The sequence below is a fragment of the Crinia signifera genome, chromosome 6, assembly GCF_055691185.1.
Source record: "Crinia signifera chromosome 6, ASM5569118v1, whole genome shotgun sequence".
NCBI lineage: Eukaryota > Metazoa > Chordata > Amphibia > Anura > Myobatrachidae > Crinia > Crinia signifera.
In genome coordinates this window covers 280471677-280491254 of record NC_139222.1, presented here as the reverse complement: position 1 = coordinate 280491254, position 19578 = coordinate 280471677, and the positions used below count along the sequence as shown (strand labels likewise).

General features: G+C 46.4%; 2 protein-coding genes across 7 annotated transcripts in view; one reads left to right on the top strand and one right to left on the bottom strand.

The window, feature by feature from the left end:
• PLEKHS1 (pleckstrin homology domain containing S1) overlaps positions 1-5747 on the top strand; it is a 60568-nt gene extending 54821 nt beyond the window's left edge. For all 6 annotated transcript variants that reach the window (XM_083149769.1, XM_083149768.1, XM_083149766.1 and 3 more), the window contains exons 15-17: positions 359-494; positions 2397-2493; positions 2879-5747. In XM_083149769.1, the coding sequence (XP_083005895.1) occupies positions 359-494; positions 2397-2471 (211 nt within the window). In that variant the 3' untranslated portion in view covers positions 2472-2493; positions 2879-5747. The remainder of the gene's footprint in view (positions 1-358; positions 495-2396; positions 2494-2878) is intronic.
• Positions 5748-8342: 2595 nt separating this feature from the next.
• Positions 8343-19450, bottom strand: DCLRE1A (DNA cross-link repair 1A). The gene is made up of 10 exons (XM_083149762.1): positions 19273-19450; positions 17279-17700; positions 14555-15832; positions 12809-12942; positions 12400-12518; positions 10821-10964; positions 9802-9947; positions 9564-9718; positions 9050-9191; positions 8343-8891 (listed from the first exon to the last, which is right to left on the bottom strand). The coding sequence occupies exons 2-10, from the start codon at positions 17685-17687 to the stop codon at positions 8728-8730; spliced, it is 2691 nt and encodes an 896-aa protein (XP_083005888.1). The 5' UTR covers positions 17688-17700; positions 19273-19450; the 3' UTR covers positions 8343-8727.
• Positions 19451-19578: the final 128 nt, after the last annotated feature.

Sequence of the window (19578 nt, the reverse complement as noted above, 5' to 3'; positions counted from 1 at the left end):
AGTGCACCTTGAGGAGCGAGGTTGGGAAACTTGCCCTGGGATGTGCCTCATTGCCCTGGGATGTGCCTCATTGCCCTGGGATGTGCCTCATTTCCCTTCACACGTGTTCTGGTATCATCGGACATGTCCTAGTGCTCAGACAGGCTTCTGCCACACAGAGGGTAGGACATACGCAGCAGAACATAGCAATGGGGTATGTTACGTAGCTCAGTGATACACGCATGACTAGTATGTTACACAGCTCAGTGGTACACGCATGACTCGTATGTTATGTAGCTCAGGGACACACACATGATATTTGCCGCAGTCACTTTATGGTGACCTGGGAATAAGACCTCTTCCATGTCTCATGTCACAGTGTATGTAAGTGGAAAGGACCGGTGGAGATCGGCTGTGTGTTCCATCATGGGGATCATATCGACGCCGTCAATGGTTTCCGGCTGGCAAAAAAAGAATCGTTCTTAGACATGCAGAATAACTTAATTTGCGATAAGGTACGATCCGGCGCTCAGACATATTTGCTAATATTTATTCGAACCTCAGAGCTTCCAAAGCACTTCGCTGATTTATGTGTATGGTAGACCACACAAGGGCCCTTATTCTGATCGGTGCGGCCGGATCCGATTATGCGACCAGGACCGTGCGTGCGAAACCCCGCCTTCCATACGGATCGCCAACTCCGTCCGTAGGCGGTAAGAAGCTGGCCGAACGGAACGCACGTGTATTTTTCACGGAATACGCCTCCTCCATCTAAGGGAACCTCCCCCATCATTCGATGGTCGCAGACCATCGAATGCAGGACCGAGTGCTCCACCAGCTCCCGCAACCTCAGACCACACGGACATTTTTCCGTGCAAAAGCGGGGATCTGGGCGGGCAGCTGACATCCGGCGATGTCATATGTCCGCCCCCTACACGTGCATCACGGCCGCATTACCATACGTACGCCCAGCGTTTGCATGGGAACGCCCATGAAACGCGGGGCGTATGCATATGGTAATGAGCCCAAATAGCCCTTCACGCCCCTCTCCACCCCCTGTTCGGAGTGTTCACATATCATGCGGGATTTGGCCCGCTCGCACATGCGCAGAGACGCCTATGCACATGCGCAGACACAAAACATCGGCGGCCCGAACGCACGCGGATATTTCCGCACCGACCAGAATAAGGGCCAAGAGGCTGCGTGGGGGCCCGGAGGGTCCCGCAGCACCTGTCACTTAACGGTTTAATCATTTCAATGTGGCTTCCTCCATTCTCTGTTTTAAGACAAATTTTAAAATTCTGTCATCCCCAGGATTTGAACCCATCACTTACTACCCTGGAGGCAGATGCCTTACTGGTGGAGCTATTTGCTGCACCAGTAAGGGATCGGAGTTGTACATTAAAGCAATTGTGATTTGTTCACTGGAGCTAACGCGACTCATTTGCAATTGCGCACAGATTCGCAGCCTATATAAAATAACAGCGAACTGCTCACATAGGTCACAGACATGTCAGTAGCGATGTAGCCGCCATGTTTCTCTGCGTACTCACAGCTGACAGCATGTACTTGCCCCAAAAACATCCTTGACATTTCTACGTTTTAACGCCACTCCCTGTTAACTCCCCTAAATGTCCACTTCCTGTCAATCCCTGTGTAATGTATTCCTTGATGCAGAGCAGCGTGATCGCTGAGCATGTGCAGTCTGTAACTGTTCAATTACAAAAATATCAGCATAGCGTTGAAGTCAGAATTAGGCCCTAATATATGAAGCTACTTGTAACTTGTCAGATAAATAAGCAGCATTGTGACTGAGTAGATCTACATATGTAGTGCATGGCTGAGCACTACCTAGACCTGTCTCATTAAATAAAGGGCCCGATTCCCCATTGATCGCTATTGTGAGAATTTGCAAATCGAGCAATTTTTTTGAAAGACTGTGCCGTTCACATTGCGCATGCGTGTGGGTGAGTAACAGAAGAAAAAGGGCATGGATTATAAACACAATGCAGACTGACAGGAAGTCGCATTTCGGGGTGGTAACCGGACGTTTTCTGGGAGTGTCAGACAAAACCCAGGTGTGCCCAAGCATTTAATTGGGTGTGTCTGTGCTGTCAGCGCCAGCCAGGATCAGCGATATTTTTTCAATTCATTTGCACGGGTGGAGTTTTCTTTCTGCCTGGGCGGCAGCGATCTACTCGCAGACAACTGCAACTTTAACAATCAGGTCTGAACCAGACCCATAATTATAATTTGCAGGCTTCGTGCACAAAATGAAATAACTCCATCAGTAAGGTGTCTGCCTGCAATGTAACAGGTGATGGGTTCAAATCAAAACCATGATAGAATTTCAAGGAGTCTGACTGCTATGAGATGTGTGGCTAAAATAAAGTCTTCTCTTGTTTTATTGCTATTAGGTTGATCTTGTGGTGATCCGGAATAAGAAAGCGGAGATCTTCCACGTGGATGGATGCACTTGCAGTGGTTCATGACAGCCCCCATAGTGGAAGAAAGGTAGGCACACAATTTGGTGCTGGTGGATCATTGGTATACAAGTTACCAGCCCATCAAAACATAACAGTAATGCCAGCACCGTCAGCTGTGCTCGGCCAAACGGGGAGACACTTGAATGACGCCATCTGGCGCCATCTAGGGGCTGCTGGCACACAAAACACTTGAATCCCCCCATAGAGGCATGTACAACATGAGCCTTTTATTATACAGGATAGTTGAGTCAAACATTAATTGGCCCACAAGTTATTCAGTCTGTACTGTACATCTCATTACTAAGTATCAGTTGTTTGTGCTCTGGCAGAAAATAACGTTGGTGGAACCAGAACTGATGTCAAATTTAAGATTAAATTAAAATGACTATGTCCTAATAATTTTTTTTTTGAAGGAACAATGAAGTTTGTAGAGAATATAACTGCGATAAGCCATTGCCAGACTGTGAAGTGTATCATCTACAGGACATTTCTACAAAACTACTGAGCCGAGAACGGAATATATGTATATGCATCATAATAGCGATATACTGCGACATGTGACCGCTGCTGCCGCAGTGATTGGTTTACGTAAGGTCAATTGTACTGGCCAATACTTTTTGTTCATCTTCCTACGTGTTTAAAAAACATGATTGGTGCAGACAGGGATTCTCTGTCATGTGCCGGTACATACCTATGTATGTTCTATATATGTATTGCATGACTGGGTTTCATGTCTACTGAAAGGTTACATTATATTTGGTGCTGTGTGCCTTCACTTTAGTCACCGTGACGGGATAGAGGGTAGACAATGATCAGGTCGAAATAGACAGAAGGTGGACACAAGCTTTAGGTCAACATGGTCAACGTGAATTTCGCGCCATGCCTCAGACACACTATTATATACTCACTCGGATAGTAAAATATAGCGAAAAACTAATGTCAACATTATTCATAACAACCTGCTGTCATTCTTAAGTGCCGACCTAGTCACTGTCAACCATTCTTAGGTGTCGACCCAGGGACCGCATACCAACGGGAGGAGGGTGGCGACTTCAGTTCTGTACATATGGGGATGCTTGGGAAAAGTCTGCTATGGTTATACTAACAAGCAGGACTGGTTTCTTTCATTTTTTTTTTTTTACACAATAAATCTTTATTGAAAACAAAAAGTAGCAGCACATATATTATAAGATATTGATCAACATTGACACAATATAGTTTATATATCAACTTTAAAAAAGAACAAAAATATAAAACCAAGGGGAAGATGATTTTTTTTTTTTTTTTGCGAATCAGATCAGTTTGCGCAATCAATGGATTCTGGCGTATGTAAAGGTTGGGTACTTATGTAATATCTGGGCTCCCATGTTAAATGCACCCCATTTTTTCATACCCCTACTATCCAACTACGCATGGAGTTGATTTTATATAGTGTGGCCAGCGCAGAGAGCCACCGTGCCCGAAGCGTGGCGAGCGGACGCGGTCTCATAAGAAAAACGGGAGCCCAGATATTACATAAGTACCAAAGGTTGCAATTACCAAAGCATGTGTGCTAGTCCTAAATGACATCATCGGTCCCATTAACTACAGTAAGAATGGATTGGGCGGAACCCCTGACGTCACCAATGTTATGAATTTACCTAAAAATAAATCAAACAGAAGACATAATAACAGCTATGGGCAGCATCTGACAAATTGGGAGATTGCGACAGGTGTAAAGAGCGGATGTGTTCCAGAAGTGTAACACGTAATAGACCTGGAAAGCTGTATACAGCACATTGCTGCGGTATGACGTGGCGTGGAATACATCGACTGAGCGATGATCAATGCTGATCCAGTTCAGAGAACGACAAAGACTGCGTGCCATAAGCAGAGAAAACATGGTTGCAACCTAAATATTCCTGTCCCAATAGGACAGGCCAAGCTGTGGCTCTCCAGATGTTGTGAAACTACAAATCCCAGCATGCCTTGCCACAGTTTTAACACTCCCTTATAGCAAAACTGTGGCAAGGCATGATGGGATTTGTAGTTTGACAACATCTGGAGAGCCACAGGTTGTCCAGGCCTGCAATAGGTTGTGCATTACTCAGAGTACTAGGTTGCCATTAATGACAAGGCTAGACGGTATATTCTGTAACATGAGAGTTAAACAACCCTTCCATAAACATGTGACTGTATATAGTTTCAATGTTCTATAATTGTGTATTTACTGTATAAATGATTGTATATGGAAATACATATTTATAAAAAAAAAAAAAATGAAGTGTGCTAAATGTTCCACTAGGTGGCAGTCTGCCCTCACTTTGCTGTGCACCAAACACTACAATCATTCAGATCAATACATAGGAAAAATATGGTTCCAATTAAATATTCTATAATGTACCGTAATCTCCGGCCAGTACTGTCTCCACCTATCCGTTCAATTGTGAGGGATCTCCGGCACCGCACCAGGGACTTATATTAGTGACCTCTGATTGAAGGCTTCTTACAGAGTGTTACTGTACTCTGATTATCTATAGGGGACCCTTCATACCCCCACCCATCAGTCCCCACTGTAACCATCTCTTGGAGTTGGCAGCGCTATACCAACATGAATAATTATACAGTACACAGCGCCTCACAGAAAACATTTCACGTCAGTCACTGCAGCAATGGAGCTTACAATCTAAATTCCCAGTCACGCATACCCACACAGTAAGGGTAAATTATGGTCAGAAGCCAATTAACCTGCCACTAGGATTGGTCATTGACCACTTCCGTCGGCCGGTCTAGCCTCCAATTCTAACTGCCGCCACCTCTGGGGGAACCATATTGTCTGTCTCTTTTGCTTGAACAAACAAAGCTCAGAACAAAGGGCCTAATTCAGACCTGAGCGCTAATCTGCACAGTTACAGAGGATTGTGAGTAGGGAGCAGCCGGTATGGGACCGCATACAATATATGGCGTGTGATCCTGCCGTCTAGGAAGCTCCTGTGCGGTTCAAGAGAAGGGGGATTGGCTGAGACACGCAGTAGTGTATGGGGGCTTTAAGTCTGACCCTTCCACAACTCTGCGACAGAATAAAATCGAGGCCGGCGCCGACATCAGACGCTCCCTTAAAAAAAAAAAAAAATGGACAGTCTTAAAAAACTGCCCCTTACCACCCCCAGACAATTGATAAATTGCAAAATCATTGATCAACTCTGAACCAGGCCCAAAGTTCCATTTCATTCGTCTGATTAGGTGTGGTATGTGTTCATCAAGGACGGCTTTATTTTATGGCTGAGACAGCTGGGATATCGACATCGAATGGAGTTATACGTTACACGCCGCATTTATTCATTGTCACAGAGATTACTTGTATTTACTAGAGCAATACAGCTTTCTCACCAACTGATCTGTGTAACGTTGTATGAACTCACTGCAAATATTATAGAACATTTGGTAGGTGCGCTTAATACAGGTGTTATAGCTCCACTCCTAGGCATATAGGTTACTTAGAGACTGTACAGTAATCCTCCATGGATATTAGTCCTACATACATTTGTGCTCATAAGGCTACATACCCCAGCGGAATGTGATTTTCTGGCCATTTGTCAGAGAATATGAATGATAACTCACAAACTTCTGTCACTCATGGTCAGTGGTTGGGTGAAGCCATTTATTGTCACACAACTGTGTTTACTCTTTTTAAAATATCGTAATGACAACAGAAACTACAAAAATGACCCTGATCAAAAGTTTACATACCCTGGAGATTTTGGCCTGATAACATGCACACAAGTTGACACAAATGGGTTTGAATGGCTACAAAAGGTAACCATCCTCACCTGTGATCTGTTTCCTGGGGTGTGTGTGTGTGTGTGTGTGTGTGTGTAAAAGGTCAGTTAGTATCTAGTCTCCTGAAAGACCCTTGCATCTTTCATTCAGTGCTGCACTGATGTGTCTGAAAAGAATTGTTAAGGGATCTGCGGGAAAAAGTAATTGAACTGTATAAAACAGGAAAGGGATATAAAAATATATCCAAGCAATTGAGAATGCCAATCAGCAATGTTCAAACTCGAATTAAGAAGCGGAAATGAGGGATTCTGCGGAGACCAAACTAGTCAGGTGGACCAACAAAAATTTCAGCCACAACTGCCAGGAAGAGTGTTCGGGATGCAAAGAAAGATCCACAAATAAACTTTAGCTGAAATACAGGACTATGAAAAAAGTGGTGTGGTTGTTTCAACATGCACAATAAGGAGGCATTTGAAAAAAAAAAAATAAAAAAAATAATGGGCTGCATGGCCGAGTCGCCAGAAGAAAGCCATTACTACGCATATGCCACAAAGCATCCCACTTACAGTACTCCAAACAGCACAGAGACAAGCCTCAAAACTTCTGGAACCAAGTCATTTGGAGTGAACTTTTTGGCCACAACCATAAAACGTTACATTAGGAGAGTCAACAAGGCCTATGATGAAAGGTACACCATTCCTACTGTGAAACACGGAGGTGGATCGCTGATGTTTTGGGGATGTGTGAACTACAAAGGCACTGGAAACTTGGTCAAAAATTGATAGCAAGATGATTGCAGCATGTTATCAGAAAATACTGGAGGAAAATTTGCACTCATCAGCCCGGAAGCTGCGCATGGGACGTACTTGGAATTTCCAACATGACAATGATCCAAAACACAAGGCCAAGTCGACCGGTCATTGGCTACAGCAGAATAAAGTAAAGGTTCTGGAGTGGCCGTCTCAGTCTCCTGACCTCAATATCATGGAGCCACTCTGGGGAGATCTGAAATGTGCAGTTCATGCAATACAGCCCAAGAATTTCCAGGAGCTGGAGGCTTTTTGCCAAGAAGAACGGGCAGCTTTACATCTGAGAAAATAAAGAGCCTCATCCACAACTACCACAGAAGACTTCAAGCTGTCATTGATGTTAAAGGGGGCAATACACGGTGTTAAGAACTGGGGTATGCAAACTTTTGATCAGGGTCATTTGGGTAGTTTCTGTTGTCATTATGATTTAATAAGAGTAAACACAGTTGTTTGACAATAAATGGCTTCTAACCATGAGTGAAAGAAGTTTGTGAGTTATCATTCATATACTCTAGCAAATGGCCAGAAAATCACACATTCTGCTAGGGTATGTAAACCTATGAGCACAACTGTATGCATCTATCCTCCTTTCACATTATACAGCCCTTCTAGTTACCCTATGCAGTAGCGCTGGTCGCCTTCTTCCGTTAAAAAAGATCCAATTTGTAAAACTAAATCTGACAAAATAAGCAGCGCCAGTGAAGTACAATGCTATGCAGCAGGCCTAGATATGTCTGACTGCGGCTGGGTGCACACAAAATGCTGCATTACACCGTTTCCCAGTAAATAGCCAACTTTGCATTTCTAAAGCAGACACCGCTGCAGTCATACACACAGAATATAGGCATTCAGCATATTATTTTAATCATCAGGAGCTGCTTGTGAATCATATTCTGTTTTGCAATTAATGCTATCTAATGGAAAATAAAAAGTTGCATGAAAGACGCCCGGAGCTACAAAGTTCACACGCCCCTTCCAATTTGGCAGGTACGACCACACAGTCTGGGTGGCAGCTAGGACACAATTGGCACAGCAAGGTAGATATTGCTCCTCACCCCCCAGTTTTTTTATGCTGGGGGTGTCGATCAGTGCAATGCCAGGCTCACAGGAACCCCTAGAAACCAGATAAATTCCTGTTCGTACAAAAGCGGACAGTCCGTTATTGTAGCAGTCAAATCTCCGGAGCAGTATTTGGGAAACCAAACACCTAGAACCTCTCCGCTGACACCAACGGAAGGTGAAACCACAGGAGGGAGATAACGAGTACATGTGAGTGTGCGAGCAATAGCAAACAAGGGGAAAAAAAAAGAAACGTATATAAAATATTTATTTTTCGTTTAAAAACCTGGTCTTGGAATAGAACATTCCATTGCACAATTAGTTATCACTTATGTTTAGCAAACATGATTTCATTACAATTAAAAAGGACAATACATTAAGTGGTCAGATCCGTTAGAAGGGAGTGCGTTGTCGCGGTAACTGTGTCAACATGCCACCAACAGCATCGCAACTCACCCTGGGCTCGGATTCCGTCATTAAGGCGAACCACAATCACCGCTGCCCCCACAGGCTTGCAGAATAAATATAAAAAAGCATAATATATTATATAGGTCTCCCGAATATTTAGCAGCTGATCTGATAGGAAAGTGCAGAATAGTTCGTTAGAGTATTTGGCAGAACAGTAATACAAAAGCTTATTTTCTTCTGACTTGGGAAAGCCATTCGGCAAAGTATTTCTCCATGGCGGAACGAGAATTTGCGTTGCCCATGTTGACCGTCGGGATGATTTTCTGGGGATTTACGAACTGGACAAAACGTTTCATCTCCAGGAAACTGCTGTGTTCGCTGTAAGGTACACCTGAAATAGGATGGATACAGTGGCAGGAAACATCACCCACAATGCCTCTCTAGCTCCCTCAAGGGGATAATTAGTGAACAACAGGTTTAGTCAACAACGTAAATTAATTCTTACATTAAAACTAATTAATTAGCACTTTATTAGGACTTTGCACCTACCATAAATGGTGACTTTGCCCCGGACGGTCGGCTGGATATCGGCCACTGAACTGCAGCCCTCAGAATACGTCCATCCTGTAGGTTTAAAGGCCAAGACGCGGTCGAATTTTCCAGAGAACTTGTTGAGGTGGGCGTTAAGACCCTGCGGATGGGCAGGACAATAAATGGGGGGAGAGAAATCATTAAAATCTCTGCCACAAAGAAACAGTATCTGCCCTCTTGGGCGCGTACGAACAGTGCTAATAAGATAGCTCACAAATAAGCACTTTCAGGATTCTGTACCAAGGGGGTTATTCGGACCTGAGGGAACGGCTGCAAACTTGATGACAGCAATGAATGCCAAATGCATCATTTATGAATCCATGAGATTAAAACCTCAAGTTTTACTTGGCATCTAGGAAACGCAGAAGTTGTACGTGCTGGGAGAATGTCCCCACGGCACAGGTCCGAATGAACCTTGCACCAGATAATAACTAGCGGATTACATTTAGATACTACAGTTTTATGACGGTACCTTAAAGTTAACCTGCATCATGGGCAGGACGTGCAGGGCCGTACTGTGCCAGTCTGTAGTCACCAATGAGGAGATCTCAGCCGACTCCAGGCACTGCATGGTCTTATATTTGTCCTGGGACATACAGACTTTACAGCCTAGAACATCTGCGATCGCTGCAGAGGAGGAAAGGTCATTAGATACAGTACAAGTAATACACCGAGGAAAGGAACAGCAGGCGTCCATAGCGCTACATTACCCAGGAAGACTCTCTCCTTCCCAATAGAGTAAGTCCCACAGACAACCAGGGTGCGCGGATGCAGAGTCATCATCTCGAAGGCGGTGTTCGCAGCGAACTGCACGGCCTCCTGCTGCGGGGGAAAGGTGTACTCTGGGCTGCAATATCTACAGGAGGGGGCACAGAAGAGGAGACACAAACGACAACATGAGTCGACCCTACGCAGGTCAACATGAGTTTTTCAAGTTTTTTTTTAGCGCCGACTTGTGCTGACACGCGGTATTTCATTTCCAGTGATTATCAACCTCTGTCCTCAGGACCCCACCACACGGTGCATGTTTTCCAGGTCTCCTCACAGAATTAAGAGTGAAATAATTAGCTCCATCTGTGGATATTTAAAGTGTGTCAATGAGTGCACCTGTGCTCCTGGGTGACCTGGGAAATGTGAACTGTGTGGGGTCCTGAGGACCGAATTTGAGAACCACCGTTTGTGAAAGGCTGGGGATACAGGATATGGAGCTATAGACGATGCTGGGCATACAAATGATGGAGCTACAGAGAACGGCTGGGGATAAAGGGGACGGAGCTTTAGAGAAAAGCTGGGGGTACAGGAGATGGAGCTAAGCACAAACTCGGTCCTCAGGACCCCACACAGTGCATGATTTGCAGGTCTCCTCACAGAATCACAAGTGATATAATTAGCTCCACCTGTGAATAAGTGCACCTGCCTGGTGACCTGGAAAACATGCACTGTTGGGGGTCCTTAAGGACCAAGGTTGAGAGCCACTGACTTAGACGGTGTCCTATATGACATTCGAGACACACACAATTCACACTTGGAGCCGATTCGGTCACTTCTGATACTGGGGAGACCTGAGATACCTGCACTGTTGGGCGCCCCATGAGGACTGGAGCAGGGATATCCTGCTGTGTGCTTTGGGGTAGAATCCCTACATAACTATCTGCAATCTCTGCAGGAGAAGAGGTTCCCCAGGCCAGAGTACAGCATACAATAATCTCCGTAGTATTGGAGAACTTACGTGGTGTCCAGGTACAGGGTGTGGATCTTCTGACCAATCAGAGCCGGATACCGCTCCATGGAGGGCTCTGCGCGGAAGTCTCCGGTGTGAAGCACCTTGGTCCCATTGGGGAGAATGAAGAGCAGCAGCACAGCCCCAGGACAGCTTTAGATATGGGAATAGGAGGAGAGGGGTCTTAAGATAAAGGAACCAGTTGTGGACAACAAGGTATAAGTACAAGACACAGCATTTCTGAAAGTGCAGCCAGGTTATGTTGTCAGATCACAGAACTCTATTCCGCAGATTCACCCATTTATGTTGAAGGGTAATTGGAGTCATTTGTACATCTTCAATATGAAAAGCAGCAGCCTTTACAATTGCGCATACACAACTTACACAAGTTGAGGTTTTAAGTATAGCCATTCTTGAGTACAGGTGACTTGGGGTGGGGGGGTATTCAGACCCGATCGCTGGGCTGCGATTTCACAGGCCCGGCGATTGTCCCACGAATGAGTCTTCGTACAGACCGCTACGATGCACAAGGACATCCAGCATCTCTTTAACATCCCAAGCCATGTGCAATTTGATTGACAGGAAGACAGTGTGTTTGGGTGTCACCCGGCTGTTTTCTGGCAGTGTCAGGGAAAACACAGGCGTGCCCAGGTGTTATCAGGGAGGGTCTGATTTTTGCTCCGGCCTCGATCAGCCAGATTCTATCGCACAGCTAGAGTAGGTCCTGGGTTACGTACAGACTGCACACACAGGGGAATCATTACATGGTGAGGGGCGTGGCCAGGGGTGTGAGGGGAAGTCATGTGATGTCATCTCCGCCCCTGATCTGCATGATTCTATCACAGCTGCTGAGTAAGTCCTGGGCTACACACAGACGTCACACTGGGGAATCATTACATGGTGAGGGGCGTGGCCAGGGGAAGTCATGTGATGTCATCTCCACCCCGATTCTATCACAGCCGCTGAGTAAGTCCTGGGCTACGCACAGACCTCACACTGGGGAATCGTTAGATGGTGGGTGAGTTGCGATGGATTTTCAGCCCTGCGATATTTTCGCAGGCTTGCACGCAGGGATTTCACTCTGATTGGGCGGCGACTGTCTGATAACAGCGCGAAGCAATCAGGTCTGAATAACCACCTTAATTAGCACTGCTGGGCCCTCATACCTTTGACCGTCTGTAAATACCCAGTTTGTTGTATCAACGTCTCCGATGGTAAAGAGTAATAAAATATGCTGCGCTATATAAGAAACCATAAATAACTAATCTGCGCTCAGCACACAGCAAAGTGTCCAGAGCAATCAGCCAGGGCCAGCTGTCGCTATGGCCCTACACACGGAGCGACGTAGACAGACAGCTTAGGAAATGCCCTGAAATTGTCCCGTATAAGCCCCATAAGCTTCTAGACGATTCTGACAATGTAGTCAAAATTGCCTGAAAGAATTGCCCTATATGTACACTGCTGTAATGTGCCACCCCTTTCCCCACTGCGATTACTTCAGTTCTCTATCCAGGAGCAGCCGACAAGGACTGAGTCTTTCTGGGGTCTGCTTCCTATGTGTGATGGGACACGCGGAAAGGCTACGTACTGGTTCGCATCCAACAGGACCACTCTGACATTGTTCACTACGCACTCAGTGTACATGGGCAGCGTGTTAATGAACTGCTTCTCCACTCGCAGCTTGCTCTCCACCAGGTTCCCCGTGATCTGCAAGAGAGAAGTCCGGTGAGCACTGGGACAACCACTGAGGCCTGCCACTGAGGCCTGCCACAGCCCCAATACACACATGAAGTGGGTACCACAGCACTCCAATGACAGCGCCCACCTCTCTATCTGACACACAGGAGGTGGATCTCTCACACACACACACACACACACACACACACACACCACCCGGGTTGCACACCCCCCCACACATTTCGATACCAGAGCAGAGGTGGTTTAACTACAAATCATTTGAAACCTCAGAGAAAAAGCCGCATTCGGGATGCCTCTACCTTGCTGCAGTAAATGGGGAAGCGGAATTTCTTTGTGAGACCCCCGTAGTGATCTGAGTGGAAGTGCGTGAGGAAGTAAGCAGCGCAGCCTTCTATTGCGCCATACTGGAATGCGTCCACCGTGAAGCCGGTGCCTATGGGAGGAATAGAGAGGGGAGAGGTTACCTCCAGAGCAGGAACACAGAGGTCACATAGGGCATCATTCAGATCTGAGCTCAGTACAAATTTGTTCGGAAAATGGACAAAACCATGTGCACTGCAGGTGGGGCAGATGTAACATGTATAAAGAGAGTTCGATTTGGGTGAGTTATTTTGTATTTTGTTTCTGTGCAGGGTAAATACTGGCTGCATTATTTTTACACTGCAATTTAGATATCAGTTTCAGCAAACCCCACCCAAATGTAACTCTCTTTGCACAGGTTACATCTACCGCACCTGCAGTGCAGCATGGTTTTGCCCATTTTCCAAACAAATTTGTACTGAGCTCAGATCTGAATAAGGGCCGTAGACAACATAGTCCCAGACTTCCAGCTAGTATATAACTATAGTATACACCCACACATCATGTGCTGGTCTCCTATATGCCCCACACAGCCACACCACTGGCAGATAATTGATTATAAAAAGGAGTGAATATGACAACAGTGGATAACAGGGTTTCCCCAAACCCTGCTTTAAGGGCCACACTAACAGGCCAGGTTTTAAAAAGTGATCTATATTTGTGCCCAAACGTGTAATCAAACTAACTGCGGTACCTTACTAGTTAACCCCTTCACTGGCAATCCTGGAAATTGTGCTTGCCATGCTTCGGCCACAGTGCCTCGCTGCGCTTGGCAAACTATTATAGTCTCCCTCTAAACAAGTCTTTCTAAAATAAAAAAATAAAAAACACACACACACACACAACAACACCCCCCCCCCCCCCCCCCACACACACACACACGACTCATGTCGACTTTTTTTTCATGTGACAACGATGGGGGAGGTGGTGACGTTACCCATAGCAACTAATCAGATCCTATCGATCACCATCTAGGATGCAATAGAGAAAGGACACATAATCTGATTTGTTGTTATGGGAAACATCAACTTAAATTATAGAAGCTTTAGTAAATGTACCCATCAGTGTAAATGAGCGACCTGGGATGTGTCTATAGCAGTGGTTCCCAAACTGTGCGCCTAGGCTCCCTGGGGTGCCTTGGAGCACTTGCAGGGGCGCCTCAGAACCAATTCAAGTTATTTATGGCCAATGAAATAGGCAAAAATCAGTTCTTGTGGCTTCCAATTAAGAATATGTGGGTAAACAGAAGTGAATCATGTTTCTCACCACATAAGTGGACCTAAAGAAAACATTTAAATCACAACAAATGTAATATTTTTCCTGAAATTAGTAACCAACTTTTGGCCTAGGGGTGCCGTGAAAAATATCCTGATACTTTAAGGTGCCGGGATTCAAAAACTTTGGGAACCACTGGTCTATAGCATAAGCAGAGCTAGCACAGAGAGGAAATAAAGATCCTGAGTGTGACCCCGCAGTTTAATCTGATATAGATAGACACACACACCACAACATAGCGATCATTAAAGCCCAATAGGGGGGCATTTGGGAAGCCCTGTGCCTCACACCTGATTCCCAGTAAACAGACAGGCAGTAATGTCAGGGAGATAAGCTGGCTGCCTCTACTACATTCAGGAAGAGGCTCGAGCTACGTTCCAGCTCTGCTAGTAACAGTACCACCGCCTCACCTGGGATCTTCTTGTAGAAGGGACACTGTTTCTTTCCTCTACCACCCTCTTCTGCGGTGGTGTCTTGCCGGAATCTCTTCCCCCACCTTTTCTGGGTCCCAGTGGCTGCAGCTGCCAGGGCCTCCATGGGGTTATCAGCGAGGCATCCAGCATCTCCCACAGAGCCCTGAGCCTTCCTTTTTCTGACCAGCCTCTGGCTCTGGGGGTCGATAGTATTGGGACTCTGACTCTTCAAGGGAACCCTCACCTCCACTTTAGCCTTAGGTTTCAGACCAAAGAACACTCCAATGTCCATTTGCTTCATTGCCTTTGAGGAGGCCGACATGGCTTGCGAACTCTGCGTTGAGGTTACCTCAGTCTGAGCTGCAGGTTGCCCGCTGCTTTCGACGAGTGGATGCTGTGTTGGCTCAGCCGCGTGGATTCTCTCTTCTTCCTCGCTGATCACAGCAGCCAGAGAGAGACCCCCAGCCTGGGAGAAGGAATCCGGGTTAATGTTGCCAGACTCCTCATCAATCCAGCACTCAGGATCCATCTGTGTTAAATCCCATCCCCAGGGCTCTGACTCAGGTGTACTACATTCAGACCAATTATGCTGCTCAGTGCAATCTGCAGGCACAGCCTGATCACTGGCACAGGTGCTGCCGCCATTAACCTGTGCAATGTCACTGCTTACAGCGCTGGAATCATGTACGTTATTTGCCTGTTTGGGGGAAGTTGTTACAGTTTCATTGATAATATGATTGTGGCTGTTGTACGTATCCAGCAACCTCCTGCTGACGTTATTGTCAGAGCCGGCAGATAATTTCCTGGGGATCTGCCCCTTTGTTGAGCAGCTACCCTCATCTCCATCGCTGAACAGTTCCTGGTCGCTGACAAGTGGGGAATAGGAGATTGAAGGATCATTAAGATCAGCGCCTTGGAGCGACGGACGCGTCCCGCGGCTTGGGGAACTGTGGCTGGGACTCTCCTGGGATAAGGCAGCAGCGTTTTCAGTACTTTTGGAAGGTGAGGAAAGCCAGGCGTCAAGTGATGTCCATTTTACAGAGTCCTGAGAGCTGGCGGGAGACCGAGATTTGGGGGTTGATTTAATAAATGCTGGTGAGCTGTGGCTTTGTCTTTTGTCATTTGGTTGAGATGAAGGACAATATGGTGGTGGGGGAGGCGGTGGTGGGGAAAAGGAGGACAGATCTCCAGCTCTGCTGTGTGCAAGCAGTAAGTGGGAGAACCTCTTGTAGTGTGAAGCGATGGTGGACGAGCACCTCACCCCGTCAGCGCATTCTGCAGAGGAAACAGCATTCAGTGATTGGTGTCACAACAGTTACCCTAAAGGGGCATACACATGTGGAGATTTGTGCTATGGGGTAGGCAATTTCCTTTAAACGTCCCTGTGTCTAGATCGCCCATACACACGATTCCCACTGTGGTCCTAACTGTGTGGAGTTTGTATATTCTCCCTGTGCTTACGTGGGTTTCCTCCGGGTACTCCTGTTTCCTCCCACAATCCAACAATATATATAATATACTGGTGGGTTAATTGGCTCCTAACAAAATTAACCCTAGAATGTCTGTGTGTGCGCGTACATGTGGTAGGGACAATACGAGGCGATTCAGACCCGCTGGTTGGGAGCCAAATTCGTATCAGTCCCTGTTTGGGGTTTGCACAGGCTCATACCCCAGGAGTGAAGGGCTTTGAGAAATGTCACACTCGCTGAGCCGTTCACTCCAGAGGGGGCGGACAGGGGGTTGGAGCATGGAAACGCCAAACCCCTGGTAACACAGACGGGGCGGGGCCTGCATGGGGCAGGCGGCTGATGTCACATGATCTCAGCGCCCGCCCCCTTTTCGGCCATCTCTGACTGAAATAAAAGTCAGACTTCAGTGACTTTTATTTCTGAAGGGGAGAAAAAGCATTCGATAATCGGCGACCATCGAATGATTTCTCTCCCCTTCATCCGCAAGCGAGGGGATGCGGGCAGTGCTGACCTGAGTATACGCAGCCTAGCGAAGAGGTCTGAATCACCCCCATAGATTGTAAGCTCTGCTGGGGGCAGGGACTGATGTGAATGTTCCAATATTCTCTGTACAGCGCTGCGGAGTATGAGTGTGCTATATAAATAACTGGTAATAAATAGTAGATCGCTATTGCTGTTTCTGTATACATGGAGCGATTCGAACTCACTCGCTAAGCGATCTCACTAGATTGTAACTGGATGCACAAAAGACCTGAGCCGGCGATAGCGCCGTGAGGGGCAGAGCATCACTAAGGGGCATACACACGGAGCGATTTGTGCTGAATTTCCCATCTAATATCAACCTGTGTATCCCCCTTTACAATGGATTCAGGTTAGAGAAGCGTATTCCAGGAATATGAGCTCTCTGTCTTCACCGACTGATCTGGAAGGAACTCAAGCGTTGGTTCGATTACCCAATGCCATCAAAGCTGTTATTCCAGATACTGGGAATATGCAGCTGAGCCCCAACCAAGGGAAAAATCAAACCTGTACATGATCTGATGTATTATGGGAAGGGGGGTTCAAGGACAGCAGAGAGGGGCTGGGCCAGCCAGAGGGGGAGGAGCCAAGCTGGGGAAGTGGAGACCGATGGGGCTAGCATATGTTAGTAAGTATATATGTATATTTGACATTCCCCTCCCATTTCACCGTCAAAGAGGTTATGTGAAAGCCATCGGGAGAGATAGGACAGTGATCAATCAGGCTACTGTACCTGTTTGTGCGGCCGCTACAGTGTCCAGACATTCACTCACGTGCCACCGAGGCGTCTGTACTAAAAGGATGGAGAAGGGCATCTGGCAGCTAGGGCAGTACCCGCTGTGTTTGGCTTGTGGCGTTGTAGGGTTTGGTTGTCTTTTTGGTGTGGTCAGCACTTCCCCTGGAGAATCCGCTCCGTGTTTTGCTGGCTTATTCTGCTCACGCGCTGGATCCGGTAACGCTTTCTTTCTCTTATTGGTACTCTTAGTCGTCCTCTGTGTCGCCGTTCTCCCATCACCCCTTCTCTTGCCCTGTGTCCCGGCTTTTCTCTCCTCTTCCTGAGACACTGATGCATCCCCATTTCTGTCTGTTCTTCTTTTCCTGCTGGATTTGTAACTCCAAATATCATCTTCCTGGTCTGACATTTTTTTTTAAAACCTAAAATATAAGATATAGGGCAGAAACACTAGTTAGGAATCTGGATCACTCGCAGAGGCAAAATCCTTTTCAAATGGACAAAACCATGTGCACTGCAGGGGGGCAGATGTAACATATGCACAGAGAGAATTAGATTTTGGTGAGTTATTTTGTTTCTGTGCAGGGTAAAGACTGGCTGCTTTATTTTTACACTGCAATATAAATTTCACTTTGAAGTAAAACCCCACCCAAATCTAATTCTCTCTGCACAAGTTACATCTGCCCCACCTGCAGTGCACATGGTTTTGTCCATTTGAGAAGGATTTTGCTTTTGCGAGTGAATCAGAATAATCCCTATAGTGCATTGGCGGGTACATCATTTTCGTTCATAAACATGATGGGTGTTCTATTGAGGGTTCGATATTGCCCATAGCAACCAATCAGATTATATTTATTTATTCAGCACCTTCTAGATGATAATAGATATAATATGATTGTTTCCCCAAACAACATCCAATATTGAATAGAACCCTCATCTTAGTAAATAAACACCAATCAGTCATCTTCACCCATCATGCAGGTTGATTTTGGCTATGTAGCCAATTAGCCAATGACATGTTCAGCAACTGTGGTTGACATCACTGAACGATATCTGTAATCAATGCCGTTCAGTGTGTACGCACTATCCAGTCTGATTAATTATATCGGCGGGGACCCTAGTCGTCTTGTGTGGGGCTTTACGCATGTAATATATTAGGTGACGAGGGGATTTAGAATAAATTAAGAGTGTGATTATTTATTATATTATATTAATAAGAATATGTAGCAACTATCGATTGTTTGATTTCCCAGATTCCCCAACAGATTTGCAGTCATAGTGATCAGATTAGCTTATCTCACGGCTAAGGCTTATGTATGTCCCACATAACTTATAGGAGACTATAGGGCCCCCATATATCTGGCGCAGTGGTGCCCCAACCTTCTTGCACTGCTAGCCATCGGTAATCAATGATTTGCTGGGCGTTGGGGAAATTATACATGTTGAAAATGTCCCATTCCCAGATCGGTCGAGGGATCGGGATTTTTAAACAGGCTTAATATTCCCCATTCCCTGACCTAGCTGTCGGGAATCGGACCATTGCCCTAATACATCTCTGGGGCCTTAACCACATCTAACGTCTCCAATATCTATGCGCCCTATGTACGGTGCCGCCAACCACTTGTGGCGCCTTATAAATAAGATGTAATAATAATAATCTGCTGTGGCCCCCATACATACATTTGGGGGATATGTAATATTTACAGTTATTACAGGGGATATCCTATACGTAATCATAGATAAATCATTGCCTTTGTATGTCGCGGTGAAGCTTGGACACTGTATCTCATTGCAATTATAGGCTATGGATCTGCAAATTCTGGGGGTGCAAAATATGTAGATGGGCTGCCAGGGGGTGCAGGTGGAGAACCAGCTGCTCAAGTCTAGAGCTATAGGCATCCACAGAGCAAACCACTTGTGCTCTGCAGCCCAGATCCCTGGAGAAGTGGGAAAAGCAGAAGGACCAGTCACTGTGTTATTATTATTATTATTACCATTCCCATAGGCACGGACGAAGCTCTGGCCGGCGCTGTCAGATCCTGCTGTCCCAGGCCCCGCCCCCTTGTGGGCGAACTGACCACCCGGCCGGCACCAATGCCGGTCCCTGGGAGTGGGACAGTTCCCGCGCCGCTGCCGCCGGTACAGCCTGCACATTGGCCGCAGCACTTTCCACACACTCTCATCACCTCCCCGACACGGGGGAAGGCTAATAGAATACACCGTAATGCCGGCGTCACCAGCGGACGGGATACAGGTGCCGGGCTCGTCAGAACCGCTGGGGATAATATTTTTGCCGGGTG